This window comes from Caretta caretta, chromosome 3, assembly GCF_965140235.1.
Source record: "Caretta caretta isolate rCarCar2 chromosome 3, rCarCar1.hap1, whole genome shotgun sequence".
Classification (NCBI taxonomy): Eukaryota; Metazoa; Chordata; order Testudines; family Cheloniidae; genus Caretta; species Caretta caretta.
In genome coordinates, this window is record NC_134208.1 from 171,452,658 (window position 1) to 171,472,783 (window position 20,126).

At 37.0% G+C, this 20,126-nt stretch overlaps 1 protein-coding gene across 6 annotated transcripts in view; it reads left to right on the top strand.

The window, feature by feature from the left end:
• The window catches only part of EML4 (EMAP like 4), a 252,082-nt gene that overhangs the window by 128,429 nt on the left and 103,527 nt on the right, over positions 1-20,126 (top strand). For 5 of the 6 annotated variants that reach the window (XM_048843029.2, XM_048843026.2, XM_048843028.2 and 2 more), the window contains exon 2: positions 7,235-7,417. In XM_048843029.2, the coding sequence (XP_048698986.1) occupies positions 7,235-7,417 (183 nt within the window). Of the gene's footprint in view, positions 1-7,234; positions 7,418-7,883; positions 8,129-20,126 lie in introns of those variants that run through there. The other variant, XM_048843032.2, reaches the window with a different exon arrangement.

Below are 20,126 nucleotides of genomic sequence, written 5' to 3' on the forward strand. Positions count from 1 at the left end.
TTGCCTCTTTTACCAGTAGTCCTTCATATTTTATATAAAACTAATCAAACAGTGCATCTGTTATTAAATGAATATTTTAAAAAACAGGGGAAAGAGTGGCAAAGGGGACAATGCTGTAATATATATTGTCGCCATGTCCAGTGTAAATTTCCAGCAGTCAATAAGAGTTTTCCTCTCGTAGTCTACCTATAGGTTTGGGTTGTTTAACTGTACATGTTTGTTTTGATTTTGAATCCGAGTTCAAAGTTGTATTCCTTACATGATTCATATAGCTACAAAACCTTTTGTTGTTTTCATGCATGTTAACATTTGAAAGGGTCAACAGAGGCATTGGGGCCTGTAGAGTCTGATGCTTCCATATTATTAAAAGTTGTCTTGTGTCATTCGTTTTGCCACCTTATAAGCTGATTTTAATACCAATATATTGCAGCAAACTGCAAAGAAATTTATTCCGTTGAAAGTGATTGCAAAAGGAATTTTGTGAATTATCTTTCTAGAAATATGTTACTAATAATCCTCAGCCAGTCAGATGATTCACGGTTCTTCAGAACAAAAATGGCAGGTTGTCTAAAAAGTGGCACCGAAGGGAGAACTGAGAAACATGCAGCCCCCCCACACAGAGCCTTCAGATTGTAATGAGAATGATTGTTTTGGTACCATTTCATTTTACAGTCTTTAATCATGAGACTGAATCTGGTCCTGGGAACACAGGAAATTTAGACTGTGTTCCCACATTGAAGGGGCTTTCATGTTACTGGGGAAATTGTGTGTGTTGGCAGAGGGGGTGTAAAAATATCTGTGGTTTGTGTGGCTTATTGGATGAAGTGCTGGCTTTTCCACTCTGTAGTTTAAATTTCCATGTGCTGGGTTTTGTAGAATTTGTTTTTCTCAAATGTTGTTTTTTCTCGAAAATCAAACTCTTTGTGATGTTTGGGCATATTATGCAGGGATTAGTTGGCATATAGGACTGATAATGGGATTGATAGGTGCGCTGATATTATCATTATGAGTCCAGTATAGAAGGCTTGATATGTTTTCTTTTACATTTAGGTGGACAATTCAAATTTGTCTGAAGTAGTCAGTGACTAAGGCGGAGATTTTAAAATGTGATTACCCTGCTAAGTCTGCTTAGTGGCCTATGTGAATTGTGTTTGGAGGTCTGTCCAGCACCATCACTGGTGCCTCTTAGGGCTTCTGGCAAAGAGTTCCAGCACCGAATGGGCTGAGAAACTGAACTCTCCCATCTTCTAGAAGTGGTTTCAACCCACTTAGGCAAATTAGAAGTAGGGATGTAAATATCGGTTTAAAAAGTTAACCAGTTAAACTATTAAAATTATATTGTTTAACCAGTTAACCGTTAACCGAGGTCGCTCCGGCTGGCCTGGCGGGATTGGGACTCCTCCAGATGGTTGGCACGGGGTGGCTGAGACTGGGGTCACTCTGGCCAGTCGGCGTGGCACGGCCATGGCTGGGGCTGCTCCGGACAGCTGGCGGGACTGGGGTCGCTCTGGGGCCGCTCCAGTGCGGCCGGGGCTGGGGTCCCACCACAGGGCAGCCAGGGTTAACCATTAAGGTTGGCTAACAGTAAGCCTGATGCTTACTGGTTAACCGTTGAACCTTTTACATCCCTAATTAGAAAAATAGCATGGAGCATTTTGCAGTGCTGTGGCTGTACATGTTATATTGAAAGAGGACTCTAGTCTCTGGGGCTTTTGTTTCAGAGATTTTTCTGAGCACTAAATTCATCCCCCTCTTAAAAAAAATGTTTTTAAAAAGTTAAATCTTTTTTTGTCTTTACATCGTAAAAATTATTTTTCATTGATCAGGTGCACAGGTGATAGCTTCTTTTAAATAAATCACATGCCATGACATTAGATCTGGAAAGTTTTTGGTATATATCTTCATATCTATATTATGAGCTCTTTGGTAATGTTCCCTGTTATGTCAAGAATAATACACATTGAATATTCTAAGGTAATGATAGTGCACAAAGTTGGTGTGACGGGGTATACCAGACCCTCTGAGGCCCCCTGCTGGAGACCTTGTTGCCCTGCCACACCCCAGCCCAAAAAAGGGCAGTGCAGAGGGTCCTCCAAGCTGCCTAGAGTGGCTGTGTGAGACACAGTCAATCAGGGCCCAGCAACCTAGTATAAGAGGAGCTGCAGGGCCAGAGGGAGTTCAGTTCCTTGCTGGAGTTGCAGGAGTGTGGATGGTGTATGGCTGAGTGATGGACCCCAGACTGAAGAAAGCCATAAATATTTTGATCCTTTGGAAATATTTACTTCTGTTATTCTGTTAAATGACAGCCATATATTTGAATGAAATAACAGCACAGCAACTTTAGTTTATTTACACAAAGTAGACTTAGATTTGTGAAGAAAATCAATGGATGTTTGGAGGTAACTTAAGAAAACGTCATTGAACTACGATATTTAAGTGCTATTCCTGTTTGCTTTTCAAAAACTAAAATTAGTGTAGCAAAGTCAACTGACAAAATCATTGGTAGGCAGTACTTGCAAAGTTAGAAAACAGAATGTCATACAGGTTGGTGTTTTGTTTGTTTTTTGCTTCTGAATTTTGAAATGTTATACTGACTTCATTCTGGAATGAGTGCATTGCAGGTGGCTTCTGTAATATCTGAAAGTAGAATACTGCTTGTTCATATTTTATAGTTTAAGAGGTTTCTTTGCTTGTTTTTTCTGTTTGCCATATGTTTGCTCTTGGTCTAGTGACCTCTAGGCCTGGGCAGCTTGAATGTGAAAAATTGCCCATTAATACTCTAACACTATCTTTAAAAAATGTATATATTATATATATATATAATCAGTGCCCTAAAAATGGTATTTAGATTACAAGGAAACGTTTGTAAGGGAAGCAGAAATCTGTGAAAACAATTCATTTTGAAAACTGCTGATCTGCCAAGGAAGAAGAGCAGTATAATTTTCCAGTGTCCTAAATTTGTTGTAATGGTCTGGATAATAGCCTGTCATATTTAGTTTGAAGGCATCCTTTAGGGTAACTTGAAGTAGGTACCCAATTGTTTCAGTTTTCCAAGCACTTTTGGAAATGGGATCTCTTGGAATTTTAGTTTGTTTTTGCAGTTAAGCATTTCAGTTTTAGGTAACTCATTTTATATCTGTAATGTTTCACAATTTAACCTATAATCTATTATAATATCTGTTTCTCCTCTGGTGTGCTAAGTACTAATAAGTCATCTTCCTAGAGTGTTACTCTGGTCCTCAATATCAGCCTCAGTACTCTTGCTTTTCCTTGGAGGTTGTTCTTGCTTATTATTAAGAGTCAGATAATAAATTTAAGGCCAGACAGGTCTTTATGATTATCTAGTCCGATTTCCTGCATAACATAGGCCAAAAAATCTCACCCAATAATTTCTTCGATTCCATAGCTTCTGTTAGAGCTATGGCATATCTTTTAGAAAGAGGTGCAGTCTCAATTTAAGACTTCAAGAGATGGAGAATCCATCATATCCCTAGGTAAGTTATTCAAATGGTTAATTACTGCTAAGTTAAAAATTTGCACCATTTTTTCCAGTCTAAATTTGTCTAGCTTTAGGTTCTGACCGCTGGACCTCATTATGCCCTTTTCTGCAAGATTAAAGTGCTGTCTGCTCTCAGAAATCTCTGACCCGTGTAGGGACATATAGATCATGATCAAGTCACTTCTCAACATTCTTTTGAATAAACTAAATAGATTGAGCATCTTAGTTATCTTATGCTATTGGGTTTGCTTTCTAGATGTTGATCTTTGTGGTTAAGTCAAAGCAGGTCTGCTTTCCAAGTTCTCTTGTAAGTTTCTAATGGCAGCAAGAATTTCTCTGCAGCCATTGTTGCAGAAAACGAGAATGACTCAGTCCAGTTGCTAAATACTTTTCTTGATGATCATTTTATTTGGTATCTGGTTCCCGTTGATGTCAATACTGAAAATACAATAATTTGCATTGGCCAGTATTCCACTTAAATACCTAGTGTCTGTGTTCATCAAGGAAATAGATGAGCAGACTAAGGTATGTCTCTGCTGCCACGCAGTTTGGACTACAGAGGAATGAATAGCAGTGCGTACCAAAGTGCTGTATTGTAACTCCCCCTGTCTGGATGTTGTGAGCATGAACTAAAAGGTTCCTAGTTTACATTAATGTAGTCCTGTTTGAAGAGGGCTACGTTAATGTGAACTGGGAACCGTTTAGTTTGTCCCGCAGCATCCACACAGAGGAGTTACAGCCCAGCACTTTGGTGTGAGCCACTATTCATACCCCCATGGTCTGAATTATAGGCTAGTATAGATAAGTCTTAAGTAGTGGAGCCTTGTTTGGTAATTACTATTGGATTTCACACAGTGAGCATGGTAATGTCTGGCTTTTAAAACTCTGAAACATAACTAAAAGATGTCTGTTTCTTTTTACAAATGTTTTATAGTAATCTGTAGTGTATCTGTAGGGCCTGGGGATTTACTCATTGTAAGACTTTTCACTGCTGTTTATATTTTTTTATTTTATTTTTTATTTTACTTCCGTATGAAGCACTTCAATTTGGGCTAATTGATTTGAGGGTGTATTGCGACAGGTATTATGTGATAGCTGTGGTATTTTGGTTTTGATTGCTACCAGCATAAGATGAACTTTAAAGATCCTTACAGTTATTTTGCTATTCTTTCAGTATATCTTTAATCTTAATTACAATTAATGTCTTCCTTGTTTTAAGACAATATAGCTGGCTTATTGTTGCAGTTTTTGGTATGAAGTTGACAACGATCATCCCATATTTTATTTGAATTCTCATAATATCTCTATTTAGCAAAAGTATAATTGTGTTGTACTTTTTGGAATTCCAGGGAGTCCAGTGTCTTCCTCATGAGTTATAACATTTCTAAGTTTTTATTAGTTTAGAGAAGGATAACATGCACTCTTTACTTTGAGCAAAATTTTAAAATACAGCTTTTTATGTTTTGTCACTTGTTTGACATGGGGGCATTTAAAAGCACTTGTTCATTTCTTTGTACATTAGGGAACTTATGTTTCTTTTCTGACTAGAGTAAGACATTATGGTGCACGATCTGTTTGTGTTATGCTTCTTATTTTAGTAAATAAGCTTTCTGCAAGAAACAGAAATTTCTTATATCCACTGAAGGTGTATGGAAATAAAATGTGTAATCTTGCACTGGTGTCATTACCTTTTCCCTCCATATGTTGTAACAACCCTTTCATTCTCTCTCTCCCTCTCTCTCTCTTTTTAAGTTGTGTCTTCTAAGCATGAAGACTTAGTCTCTTACTGGTGGGTGATCTTGCAGAATACTTATGTAGCAGTTGAAGTATCCCACAGATGCCAATGACATAAGAAATATGGCTGTTCACTTTTTTCTGTATGTTTTAAGCATACATACGTTTGCCAGGATTAAAGGTGTTTTTGTTTAGAGTCTTTCAACTGCTATCCACATTACTGAACTGATTACATATATCTTACAATGCAGCTTTTTATTGATTAGTATACACCTATCATTATTAGCATATATTTTTCCTCCCATTAACTCAGGACTACAAAATGCATATTATATATACTTCTCCAAATCCCCTTGTAATTTATCTTTCTTTTAGATTTAAGTGAGTTTCCAGCCTAAAAAGCAATCTTAATTTTTCTTTTTAAAAATATATCTGACTGGCAAAAATTGATAATCAAGCCTTCATATGTTGTAAGAAGACATTTTATGCCAATATCTCTTTGGATATTCTTGCCACTGTTTCTGCCATTATATGTACATTTCACTTGTAACTTCTCTTGTTTGAATAAATCCTATGGTGATTTCTTTGTATCTCGTAAAATATCAGTATTAAGAATTACAATAAAATAGAATTTGGTGCTACTTCAGTAACTACTCCCAAATGTTAAACATTTTATCAGTTTTAACAGCTTAGGGCCTGATGGTGCAAACCCTTACCACCCTTTGTTGTATTTATTTCATTGGGACTAGTCAAGGTAGGGAGTGCTTTGTCCCCCATTCTTGCAATCACTTACTTACATTGAGCTTGAGGACTACTCAGGTGTATAAGTGTTTATAGGATCAGGGCCTATGTTGGATAATAAAGGGTTTCAGGATTAGGCATTTAAAAAAAGTTGTTTCCCTGCGTTGAAATTCATGAAACTAGTGGCCCAAAATTTAAAATGTGCATAACATTTCACAAACAATAATGAACTTTACTATTTGCATATTTGCTTTTACATGTGATTTGATGGTATGAATGTGCTTCATATATGTCACCCATCCAATATTAAATAAGTAAACTTTATGAACCCCAGTGACTTTACACTTTGTATTTTGTTTAAAGTATGCATAAACCCAAACTCACCAAGGATACCTTTATGAATACCTTTTCTTTGACTTGTATTTTTTACAACCCATTTGTAGTGCACACACTCTGATTTATGCTAAAAATAAAAACCTATGATGTGTTATTTTGGCTTGGCAGAAATAATGCAATGAGCTGTCAAAGGCAAAGAATATGCAGAAGCTGTAATTCCCATTTTACCACTGAAGAATAGATTTGGCCGGATTATGCCTTCAGTACTAATCTATTTCTGTGTGGCCAAACAGATTTTTGGAGCCCTTCACAGCATATTTACTTTCTGTTCTCTTCACTTCGGGCCAAATGTTATAAAGTAGTATATTTTTTTGGATCATACAGAGTGGTGATGTGAAAAAAAAACCAGTAAAAAGAAGAAAAAGTAACAAGTTAAAACATCTGATCTAGAATATTTTTGAATTGGAGTTGTCACTTCATTAAATTTGGTCTTGGTGAGTTGTGTATTTTTAAATTGATTTTTAATTATCTCATGCTTTAAAGCGAAGGATGCTGAGGATGCTTCTTTAAAAGTTGTAGTAGAATACACTTCAAAATGTTTGCATATATTTTATTTTGTATTACATTTGAAAATATAGCCTTGTCCTGTTTAGCATGTATCTTGTTCCCATTACAGTACAAGTTCAGTTTCCAAACATCCTGTGTAAGCTTCAATGTTTAAGGGCCTTAATCTTCTCCTTATGTTGGTTATGCTTATGATCCCGTACTTATCCGTTATCATCTTTATCCAAACATCTTCAGTATCCCCCAAACATTTTTGATAAACAAGATTGCACTGTATGTTTTTATAACTCTTTTCTTTTTAGTAGTTTTTGAAAAAAACAATTGAATTCCCTCCTCCTTTCTCCCCCTATCCCCAACTAGATGATAGCATCTCTGCTGCAAGCACATCCGATGTCCAAGACCGTCTTTCAGCTCTCGAACTGAGAGTGCAGCAACAAGAAGATGAAATCACTGTGCTAAAAGCAGCATTGGCTGATGTTTTGAGACGTCTTGCGATCTCTGAAGACCACGTGGCCTCTGTGAGAAAGTCAGCACCAAGTAAAGGTAATGATGCATATTGTGGATTGGAATGAATTTGACAGATTCTAGCTTTTCATATTGGAATGTTAACACTTGGAATTTTCTCATTGGATTTGTTTGCTATCTTAAGCATGAAAGCAGGTGTCAATAAATTGACTTTCAGGTATTTTTCACCAAGGTCTTTTTTGATAGGATAAAAATCTGAAAGCTGAGATTGTCTTTTTGCCCTTTACCGTAGAACATCAGAGTTAAGAAAACCTTGAGAGTGGAGGTTGTTCGTAACTCTGAAATGTTTGTAACTCTGAACAAAACATTATGGTTGTTCTTTCAAAAGTTTACACAACTGAATGTTCACTAATACAGCTTTGAAATTTTACTATGTAGAAGAAAAATGCTTCTTTCCCTTTATTTTTTTATATTTACATTTAACACAGTACTGTGCTGTATTTGCCTTTTTTTTTTTTTTTTTTTTGGTCTCTTTTGCTGCCAGATTGTGTACTTCCGGTTCCAAATGAGATGTGTGGTTGACTGGTCAGTTCGCAACTCCGAGGTTCTACTGTGTTTACATTTATATGAGATCTTCCGTGAACTCCACCTTACTCCTTGTAAAAAGACCACTTTCTACTTAGACAATAGTATACTTTACATCAGGATTGTTTAACCTGCATCCTGAGGTCTGGATGCAGACTGGTGAATCTCTAATCCCACAGCCAGGTTCTTCCTGTTAACTTCAAGGTGAGAACAAAGATGGTCAACTGAAGACTCTTACTGGAGGTTAACTAAAAAAATGAATTCTACTTTTCTGTTTATCAAGGAAAAGGCAAGATGAAGGAAATATTATAGAGGGGTGTACTTTAAAAAAAATAGAATATGTACATTTACACAGAAATTTTTCACCACCCTTATGCTCCTTGCAAATTGCCATGTGACCACTACTATCAAATGTTTGGGCTTCCATTCATTAACATTTTTACATCTACTTTCTTCATGTACTATGTATATATGTTTTATTAAAAAATTGGGATAAAAGAAAATAGACATATTTTGTGCTAATTTGCACAATATTTAAGAACTACAACTACAATAAAAAATTAGCAGAGATGATTCAAATCCATTTTAAGGGTCTTCCAATTCTCAGAATTAGAGGAGTGAGTATAATTGTGTGTATTCCCATCAAACTGCCCCAGCTATTTGCCTTTAACTGAATTATACATCCTTGATTCTCCACTGTTACTCTAGTTTTGAAATCAGTGCTGTCACACCAATAAATTGGAGTAAGATAGTGGTGAATCAGGGCATGTGTATGTTTATTATACATACATTTTATATGTTCAAAATATGAAAGTTGAAAAATACTGATTTTTGTAATCGTTTTAGATATAGAACAGCATAGAGATCTAATTATTGTAATTGTTTTTTTTTCATGTCCCCATGCCAGATGGAAGGAAGTGTTGACACTTAATTGGCATTGACTCTGAATCCTGCTATTCTGTCTTATTTGCTAAATGGTAGACAGTCATTATCTGTGCTTATAAATTCAGCTTTCTTTATCTGACATTTATCATGCCTCATCAGGATTCAAACTTACTTGTCTAACATTTTGAATAAACAAAGTACTAGCAAGTATTTGCAAAAAGTACAGTAAGTCTGTGTTGCAAAGTACTCATTTTTGCAGAAAAGTGATGCTTTCAAGTGTAAAATCATGGACAGAATGTACATACTTGGGGCCATAATTTTCATACTTGGATGGTTAAAGTGCCTAGTTTCTGTTTAGGCACTTACATAAGTGGCTTGATTTTGGAGGTGCTAGGTATCCATGGCCTCCACTTAAATCAGATGAAGCTGTAGGTGCCCAGCACCTCTGAAAGTCAGGGGTGAAATTCTGTGCCTATTGAAGTCAATGGTAAAACTCCCCTTAATTTCAGCGGGGTCAAGATTTCATCCCAGGTCACTTAAGGAAAAAAGGAAAGGCTTAAATTTAAATATGTGTTTTTTAACATGCAATCTTTTGGTCCTAAAACACCTGACCCAGTCCTTTTCCCATACAGAGCACCTGGTATTGTCTAGATCACAGAAATGATTGTATCTGATTTTTAGAAATTTTAGGTATATTACCTTAACTACTTACAGAAGATATGTGTCTGTACAGAGAGACACTCCATGTACTGAAAAATGTAACTCAATAGCACTGGAAAGAAAAATACAATCTCCCATGCCTCAAACAATTCCTAAAACTGTCCATATCTGTCTGACTCTTTGCATACTACCACTAAAAAAAAAAAATATACAGCAAAAAGCATGTGTTAAAGAGCATTTCAGTCATTGACTTGAATGTTTTACTAAAATAAGGGAACAAACAAAAACATTATTCAAATGCTAGACTTAAAAGTTTTCAGATACACACTATTGCTCTGAGTCATGCTTATCTTTGGTTGTATATAAATAAATTAGTGGACAAATGTCCAAACTAATGAGCATCTACAAATTTCACTGTAGTCAGTGTCTGAAGTAGCTTCTCTTTACCTCTGAAAATCAGAGTTATAAATGGATTTTTGTGCCTGGATTTGAACATTTTAACCAATAGTGTTTTTTAATCAGAGTTGTTTAAATGTCTTCATATAGCTCCATTCCTCTGGTATTTAGCTTTAACAATGATTTTTACTATTGCTGATCTAAATTTCACTCATTTTAGTGGGGGAAAGAGAATACACCGTAAAAGCTTTTAACTTTGCTACTATATATCTGCATAAGTGCATATTACATAACATTTATGTATATAGTAGCATTGAAGTATTATACTATTATTAATTGTATTATTGTTTCTTATTTTTATATGTTTATGTTAACATATGTTTATATGTTATATTTTATATTTTTATTTTTCCCACAATGTGCTAGGAACTATCCATAAATATACTGAGTCACTGTCACTGCTTCAAAGAGCTCACAGTCTCTCTATTTGGAATCTTAAGTCATAATTAGTTTTTGCCACAGAATGGCAGTTTTTAATGACACAAACTTTCCTCTAATCCTGTAGATCCCCAAAGAGACATAATTGGGGAAAGCTGAGTAACATGAAGAGGGGAAACTGAAAGGAAATAAAACAAGATAGGCACTGGATCCCAAGATCTTCAGTGCTTACAGATTCACTACTTGAAAACACATTCAGTTTACTAGATCTGGGATTCAGATTTTTTTTTATGTTCAGACACATTTAACACTAAAATCCAAAGTCATTTGGAAGGTTTCTGTTTTATGCGAATACTTTGAATAGTATGCTTCCAGACTTCAAGTCAAATGAGTGCAAAAAAGGGGTGAGCGTGTGCTTGTATACATACCAACAGCTGATTTTCTCCCTTTTATAGATAGGCAGATACATTTTGGCACTACCATTGTTCCCTTTGGAATGGTCTCACTTTCAGTCTCCATTCTGTCTACCAAGACAGCAGATGGACTTTTTTCCTGGGGAAATGTCTGGGAATATTTTACTCAGTAATTGTGAAATTTTGCACAGTGTAGGGTGCCCATAACTCCAGATTTACTGCTTCTGCCCTAATTTAGCCATATACTAAGGTCTTAAGAAGGATGTATGTCCATGAACGGTCCTCTGGGCTGTGTGAATTTCACTCAATGAAAAAACCAGTAAGGCCTCTGCTACTTGCAGTTGTAACCAATTAAACCTCTTCAGTGAAAGGCTTCTGAATCTTGGTGGCTGTCTGGTAACATAGGAATACTCTAATTCTAACTTGTGCCTTGGGAGGTTGTTTACACCTGTGCATTCACAGTTACAGAAATAGTGAAAGACAGGTTGAGGTATAATTTAAAAATTGTGTTTAACTATGTATACACAATATACAATATCTAATATTAATGAATTATAACTAATTGCTGCTATTTTTATGGAGGAAATGGCCCCTTTGTGTTGAAACACCTAACAGAGCCACAAGTAAAAAGCACTGCAACTGTTGCATTAGTTTCACTATTGATGACTGGATATTTTTATCTTGATGTATAGGACATTATAGAGTGGCAGAAAAGAGATGTTTAGTGACGTATTGCCACCGGTATTTTAGACTTCAGGAATAGCTTTGGTTTAGTTTAGTTGAGCCATAAAAATTAATATTTGGAACAAACATTCCAAAATATGATTGTACACAAATAAAATATTAGTGATTTCTATTTTAAATATTTCTTTCAGTACAACAGTTGACTTATTTTCCTGTTGTGTAATAAAACGATACAAGTAAGGCCAATCTTCCCAAAACCCTCCAAAAATTTACTTTATAAAAGTCACTCAGTATCTGATCTGCTTTTGCACTGGACATTCTTTTGTACTTGCTGCTGAGACATATCTTCCAAAACCTCTACAAATTTCCCTTAAGTAGCTCAGCAGTTGCCTTCAGAGGGGTGCTTTCCACAATGTGAAAATGAGTGTTGTGAACTGACTAAATCAGGTTGAAAGGGGCAAACGTAAATGATACTTTTTGGTATTCACACTTCTCCACCCCCATTCAAGCAGATGATATCCAAATTCGTTGAGAGAGAGAGGATCGCTAGGGCTTCTGGCAAACTGCTTCAGTATGGTTTGTTCATGCTGTATATCTCTTTGGACTGAACTAATTTTGTTTTACCTTTCTTATCCCCCTATTTCTTCTTGACTAGCATCTGAATCAGCAAAAGCTAGGACCTTTACTAATATCCTGGTATTTGTGATATTATTCTTGTCTGTACTTTTCATCATATGCTTATTGTTATATTGTTTCAGTGGAAACCTTCCCAATAAGTGAATAGATTTCTATAGAAATAGCACAGGGGCATCCATAAGTGAGTTAATTCGGTAGGGACTGTTTTGTCTGTCTAGTGCTCTCTCAAGAGCAGTGAGATCCACAAGGTGGGAGGTGGCAGTTGAGATGTGAGCTATATGGTGTTCATTTTTTTGTCTTCAGTTCTTCCTATCTTATGATTGAATTAAGCCAGAGGGCAAGTTTTTAATAGTCATCCTAGGAAGGTGTAAGGTTCAGGGACTACCGTGTGAGAGAAGTATCTCCATTTGGAGAGGACAAGGATATCAGCACTTGTCTGTTAGTGGGCAACTGACAAAGCAAAAGGAAGATATTTCTGCCTCTGTATCTTCCACCAAGAAGCTCTCATAGATACAGGAAATCCTTTCAAAATGAACATGGAAGAAGGTTGTTATAATGCCTCTCTGTCTCTACACAAACTATGCACAAGTATGCAAAGCGATAGGAAAAGCTAATAAATCCAAGGAAGGTATTAAATATTATTGAAGTTATTCTAGTTCAGAGAAGAATTAGTGGTGCTGTCCTAGCCTCTGCCCATACACAAGCATCCCTGTAGGTTAACACACAGATGCTCCCTTCTGAGATAATCTTAATGCTTATGTTTTATAGCAGTTTACTTGTAGCTGGTAAACTGATCATTTACTTTTTTATGATTATGCATTTAGATGACACTATTCCCGCCCTCATATGTGTTGAGCTACTGAACTAGGGCATGGGTGTTCAGTAATCTTGGGGGGTGGGGGGGTTGATAGGCAGCTTCAGTAGTTCTGTAAGTGCCATCTCTTTTGTGGGAAGTTCTTTCCTTTTGACAGCCTTGAAGTGTTGGTGCCACATGCCTCTTTACTTGATTACAGCAGTTGACACTTATAGTATCTGCCAAAAAAGATTACCTGAACACTGGAGGAAAGGGAAAGCATACAGTCATTTGGTACTTGTGGTTGCCAGCAAGACAGATTCTATCACGGTTGGTGCCTGGGATGCTTTTGGGGTGTCAAAATGTATGTAACATGAGAATGCAGCTTGTAGGCAGTGTGTGTGAAGACAAGTACATGACACACAATGGCACTAGTAAAGTAGCTCAGGGTAATCATACTAATGACGGCCAAGATGCATGTGCTTCCCGTTCCAAGAAGTTGCTATCCAGTTGAAAGTATATATAATTTTTTTCTCTTATCATGCCCTCTTTTTGACTAGAGGCAAAAATGAGATTTTGCACACTTTGAATCTCCAGACAGAACATGATGCAAAAAATAGGAGAATGCAAGAACAGAAATATATAGCAACTGGCTCCTACACAAGCTCAGTTAATGGAGAGAAATAGGTTGCCACAGAGAGGGGTTGGTTGTCAGAAGATGTGTGAGAGTACAGGCCAGCGATGGAAAAGGCATATGTTACACTTTGCACAGAGGTGTCTAGGACAAGCCAGTGGCACTTTGTGTGACAATGCAAGTTTTTTCTTTAGTGGACTTTTGGTGATATGAGTCTGAAGAGCTCCTACTTGTTTTGTTTTGGTATGCAGTAGTGTGTACATACCCCAAATACACAGAAAACCTAAAGCAAAATCCTATTTCATTGCAATAATTTGAGCAGAAGATTTAAGATGTTGGTTTTCACCTGATCTTAACTCTTGTTTCATTTCAGTAATATTAAAATGAAAAGTAGGCTGGCCAAAAATGTTGGTTTTTTTTTTTTTTTTTTTTTTTTAATTTAAAAATGCTGACTTTAAGGGAAAATAGTAAACTTTGTGGAAAAAAAAACTTAAGATATGCTTGCACTTGAATTTTTAGTCATGATTAACACATGCTAATTAACAGAATTGTAAATTCTAGTGTAGACGCTACAGGACACGATTTACAGTTGCTGGATTAATAGGTGTTAAAACACAACTACAAATTCAAGACCTACTTTGACGGTTGGAAGTTGCTGTTAGCCATGAATTTCCATAGAGAGGAGGGTATGAGGAGGGGCATCATTTAAGCAGTCCCAAAGTTGTATCTGCCTTATCAAGGCCAACAACTGCAAGCTTGCATGTATATCACTTTACTCATGGGAGTAGTCCTGTTGAAGCCTGTGGGCTGTATGCTCATGTTACATACATTTTAACACGCTTCAAATCTTAATGACTTTCCCATGCACTGGTTATTATGTCATGTGCTCTTTTTATGTTAAGTGTCTTTCTTCTTTATTACTTCCTTTTTCATTTTTCTGTTCTCCTCTCTCCTTCCAATTTTCCATCTCCTTTAACCCCTTTTTGCTTTCTTACTCTACTCATACTTGTAATTATTTTGGTCTCTCTTCTTTTCCTCCTTCCCTTTACTTTACATTCTTTTGAAGACTAATGGGAATTAATGAACATTTAACCTTCTTTCTGAAGAGCTTATTTTTACATCTCATATGAGTATCAGTTATCTAATTATTAGATATATGCACTTGCAGCTGTATTTATCAGGAAAAATAATTTAGGCTAATAGTAAAGGTGTGTTACCTCTGTGTGTGTGTGTGTGTGGTTTTAAGTGAAAAAAGCAGTGTGCCATTGTCTCAGAATATATGTATCTATCAAGTAGTCTTAAATTCATCAAACCTTTATTCCAAGTCACACAAGTGACTGAAGATCATAATAAACAAATTAGAACCATTTTGGGGAACGTAACAGGCCTGCAATTCTAAAATCCTGAGACATACAGTTGGAACTAAAAGCTATCGTTTTATCACAAGACACACATTTTCAAAAGTTACTGCTGTCACTTAAATGTCATTTGCCTGCATTTCTCCTCAATTTAGCTAATAAAATCTATCTCCTTTTTTTCCTGATTCTGTTGGTATGGGAGAAAGGGAGGGAAACAGATTTCAGGTTTATGGTGGTGGTCTGTCTAATCTTATCTTTCATTCACACACTTGTATACTTGACAGATTTTAATGAAAGGTCTCTTTTGAACTCAGCAGATATTATTATTCTATGAAAATTATCAGAATAGAGATGGAATTCATTATCCATGAAAGACATTTTTACTACTTTGATCTCACAGTTTGGCTTTAATCCTGGCCACCACACACTGGATCTCATTTTACATTCAGCTTGCATCCGGCTCTTGTTCCGAGCCAAAAGATAAAGCTGAGTGCTATTCAGACTGAAAAATTACAGACTGTTTATGTTAGTAATTGACATATAATGTGATATTGGCAGACATGCAATTTGAATGCTGAGAACTTCATTGTTTTAGCCTATTGAATTCCATCCTGAATTTGTTTTCACTGCAACTTCATTATAACACTCTCCTTTGAAATTAAGCCTGTTAAGGCTGTTATGAAAGGATATTTTTACAGTGGGAGACAGAAAGTTTCTAAGGGTATTAATGTAATTTGGAGCCTTATGATGAGTATAGATATTCACTAGCCATCATTGAAGCTCTAGGGCTGTGGACCAGGGAATTGGCTCCACTGGAATTCTGCAGCTAGAGTCAGAAACATTCTAATCCCAACCTCTGATCATGGAGAGCTAATTCATAAAGTCCAATACTCAAGGTCTGCAAATGGGTTAGGAATTAACCCCATGAGTTTTATTTTAAAATGTAAATGTATTTTCATTTTTTAGATTAGATTTTTTTAAAATTATTTGGGATCCTAATAAAAAAAAAATCCTGAGCCTCTTTTAGTTCACTTTTAAAAAAAGAACAGAAGTCCGATATTAATGAATGTCGAAGTAGAGGAGTGTAAAATATTTGTAACATTGTGCAAAGCTACTTGGAAATTGCGGAGTTTTAACATTTTCTTACAAACTGAAAATTTACCCATTTTTCCTCAAATTCTAAAGTACACTTTTCTTTAGTAAAGACAGGCTAGTTTTACAGTGAAGATGCCTTCATTCTGGAATCAAACTGAAATTCACTTTTTTGATTCAAATGTGGCGATTTAAAATGGGCAAAATTTGGGAGTTACAAACTTAGCTGAAACTAAATTACACAACCTCTTTTACTGCAGCCTGTGCAACACACATAATTCCCCCCAGAACTTGATATTTTGATGACTATTTGGAATGTGTCCAAGTATTTCTTATATCACTTCTGAATTCCTTATTTCTTTGAGGCTAGTTTTACAAACAATAGCTGCTCCAGTTTTACTAAAATCAGTTTTTAAATTGATTTAATTAAATTAATGCAAGTCCCTGTCTGGACTAACTTAAATCTCAAGTCAGTAAGTGTTCTGTGAATCACCCTAGCATGTTTGTGGTCATTATTAAAATAATAATTTAAAAGGAAGTCCTTTCATTTAAAAACAAGTCACCACAATCTACTGTATAGATGAGAATCAACCCTTTTACTGCTGCCAATGTCGTATGGTCAAGAGCATAGTGTAGCTAGAAAAGAGCTGGATATAATTGATCTCAGATTTTATTCATGGATAAGGTTTTATTATTCAGCGTAAGAGCCTGAGACATTTTATCTTAGTATAGACAGTTCTTTGTAGATGTAATGTCATGAGCCCAGTATTCCCATTAGTATTCTCTCCCTGTGGAGGAGAAGGTTGTACATGTTTTCCATCTGATTATGTGCCTATATCAGATGTTTCTGATCTGAAACACTGTTTCTGTGTGCACTTTACACACAGCTTGTCCACTGAATCTTTTGTGTCTGTCAGAGAATTCAGAGTTGTTATACTTATATCTCCCATTCCCATTTCTGCATAATTGCCTCAATGGCTACCTGAGATGTACTGATCTATTACCACATACAGAAAGATAGAGAAGGGTCACCTACAGTTCAAGAGCAAATCAGGAGCTTTGACATATTGTACCTTCTTGGAGAAGATGATTTACTTAGTCATTGAAAATAAAACAAGCACATTTATATGCCAGTATTACTCAAGATATTTTTCCAGCTCATACTGGTTTATGGCTTTCCTGGTATCTGTGTTATGAAAACATGTTTGAGGTATTTTAAAAATATGTTGAATTTTGAAATTAGAATCTTTATTTAAAAAAATGAAATAAAACATGTCCACAAAAGTAGTCTGTAGAGTGTGGCTAACTGAGAAGAATTATGTTTGTTTGATTTTTTTTTGGGGGGGGGGACAAGGGGCTGGGAGAGGGGAGGGGGAAAAAAAGAAAAATCAAAATGATTTGTATCTCTTTCCTCATCATCGATCTCTTTCCTCATCATCTTCTACTTCTTCCCCTCTTCTACTGTGCCCAGGTTTTTTCCTGACTGCTTTTGTCCTCTTGACCTGACTTTCTGTCAGCTTTCAGTAGCACTCTGTACATTTGGAGCAGCCTGCCAATTAATGTTTCCCCATCCCCAGCCTGCTCACATATTTGTTAAATCACACATTTTCTTGACAGACTTAACCTGTTACACACAAAAAAGGTTAAAATAACATGAGTAAGGTTGCAAAGTCAAGTGCTCAAAAGTCAGGAAATGCCAGAATTAAGGTTGCTGGTGCAGCCTTAACTCAGCCTGTCTTGCATATGCTATATAATTAGGCATGGTAAATGTCAGTAAACGTCAATTTCACCATACATGGACAATCAGTGAAAAAATATATACATTGATGATAATCAGACTTTACAGATAGGCAAAGTAAGCAAAATACTGCTTGAGAACTTTGTTTGGATTTAAGGATATCTATTTTCTATATTTTGACATCTGATGTTAGCAATTTGTGTTTTAATGGTTATAAAGCTTTAATTTTTTTTGAATCTCAATGTCTGCTGTCATTAAATAATTATACTGACCCCTTCATTGCTTGTTCCATACATCATTTCCCACAACTGTGAAAATTTAAATAGATAAAAATAAAAAAATGGTGAAAACCCATAATTTCCCCAAAATGTGAACATTTAAATTGATGAAAATAAAAAATGCTTAAAAATAACCAATATTATCCACTGAAATTATATTTAAAATATTGAATTCTGCCAAGCCTAATTACAATGCAGTCTTTAATCTTATTAAGTATGGCTTAAAACCGACAATGTTAGATGTCCAAATCTAGGCTGGCGATGATGCAGAGTAAATGGCAAATTGATTATTTGGGACATTGATTGATCAGTCCATAGTCTGAAGTCTGTTTCTGCAACCACAAATAGGATTATGTCTTAGTCCCCATTTATGGAGAAGGGATGTGCGGCTGCAATTCAAAGTGGACCATATTTTCCATGGAAGTGAAAAGCCATTGAGTTCTTCGGCTGAGTCCCTGATGAGCTTTTATTCAGGATGTTAGCGTCCTTCCACCTTGCTGGTCCTTGATCTTTGGGTGAAAAACCTGGAGTCTTTGAGCTTTTGTGCTGCAACCCAAAAAGATTTTTCTGGATTTGAATCCGAATGTTGGTGTATTACTTAGATCTTCTTGTACTGGGGGACCCTTGTTCCCTCAAGTTTGATGGAGCTTCTGAAGAATTCTCCAGTTATGACAAATTTGGGGTGGGTGGATATATGTCAGTATGGGAAGCCATGGTTCTGGTGTTGATTCTACTGTGGCCATAATAATCCACATAGCAAAGTTGTGATCATGTAATTAGAGACTTTCTATTCATATACTATGCTTTCCACAGGATCCCTGCCTCATTCAGAGCACAGCGTGGACCTGCTTTGGAGATGAATCAGGCAGGGTTTGTAGGACACCTGCCTAATTTGTTTCAGAAATTGGAAAGTCTGTAGTGAGTGCGACAATGAATTGCAAGAAAAGAAAGAAGGGTCTCATGGCTCAGGCAGTTCGATGCCTTAATAAATAATTTTAAAATAGTTTTGTGTGTGTAAATTCCTAGATTTAAAAACAAACTGGAAAACAGAAATTCCTTCATGTGGCATCATATTGACACCTATGTGGTTCGTCAGAAGGGTTGGAACCTTTAGATCTGCCTCACTGACATCTGCTACTTGAGCTAATGGAGTAACTGATGGCAGTAGTAAGTTGTAACCCACTGCCTGTGGGCTAGTGCTAAAGGGGGGGATAAGATGCTTTGCCAGAGGGTTACATAGATATTTGTTGACGGTAGAAGAATGGTGAGACTCAGGAATCTTGGGTTCCATTCCAGCCTTTGGGGAAAGTGTGTTCTAGTGTGCACAGAATGTTTTGCTCATTTTCTCCAAGCTTAACCCCTTCCACCCTGTCCCAGTTCTTGTTCCATCCTAGCCAGTCCCCAACTACAATCCACAGGCTTCTCATCCCAGTCTCTTTGCTTAGCCAGCGCTAGTCTCCCACTATGGACTTCTTGCATCAGTTCTGGTCTGCTCCCCACCAGTTCCAATCTTTCACCACTCCTAGTGCAAGTCTGCTTGCCCTGCCAGTCCCACTTTCTCCCCTCCCAACTGCTCTTCCAGTCTATCTCTTTTGCTCAGCCTTGCCTCTAGCTTCCACATTCCCCATCTCCACAGTCTTCCAGTCTGTGGCCCTGGTTCCTCATTTATTCTCAGTGACCAAGTCCCTGCTCCAAAGCAGGGGGATGCTAGAACATCTCACGCAAAGGTCATCAGTGTTTTGTAGCATGGGTAAAACAATGTATTTGTCTGTAGCTTCATTCTTGGAGATGGCTGAGCCATTTTGGGGGTTGCCTGGGGCCTCGGCAGGTGCTGGGAGAGGGTGGCCCAGCTGCTTGGGGGGGAGGGGGAGGCCAGGTGGTGGCACGTGGACTGGGACCCCCGCTGGTGCTGGGTGGGAGGGGTCGTTGGGGCCGGCAGGCTCCCTACCTGGCTCTGCACCTCTCTCTTCCCTCCCGCTCCCACCCAGCAGCAGCGGAATCTGGGTGTGGGAGGGGACAGGGGGTTGTGGCACAAGACGGGGTGAGGTGAGCTCTGGGCAGGCACTTACCAAAATAATTTTCCAAAATAATTCGGTCTGAGCTAGACACCCGGCATGGAAAATTTCAGCCCAAACAATTAAAGTTTGACAAAGTTGTAAATAAGGCTGCGAGTTTGTCACAGGGGGTCATGGAAGTC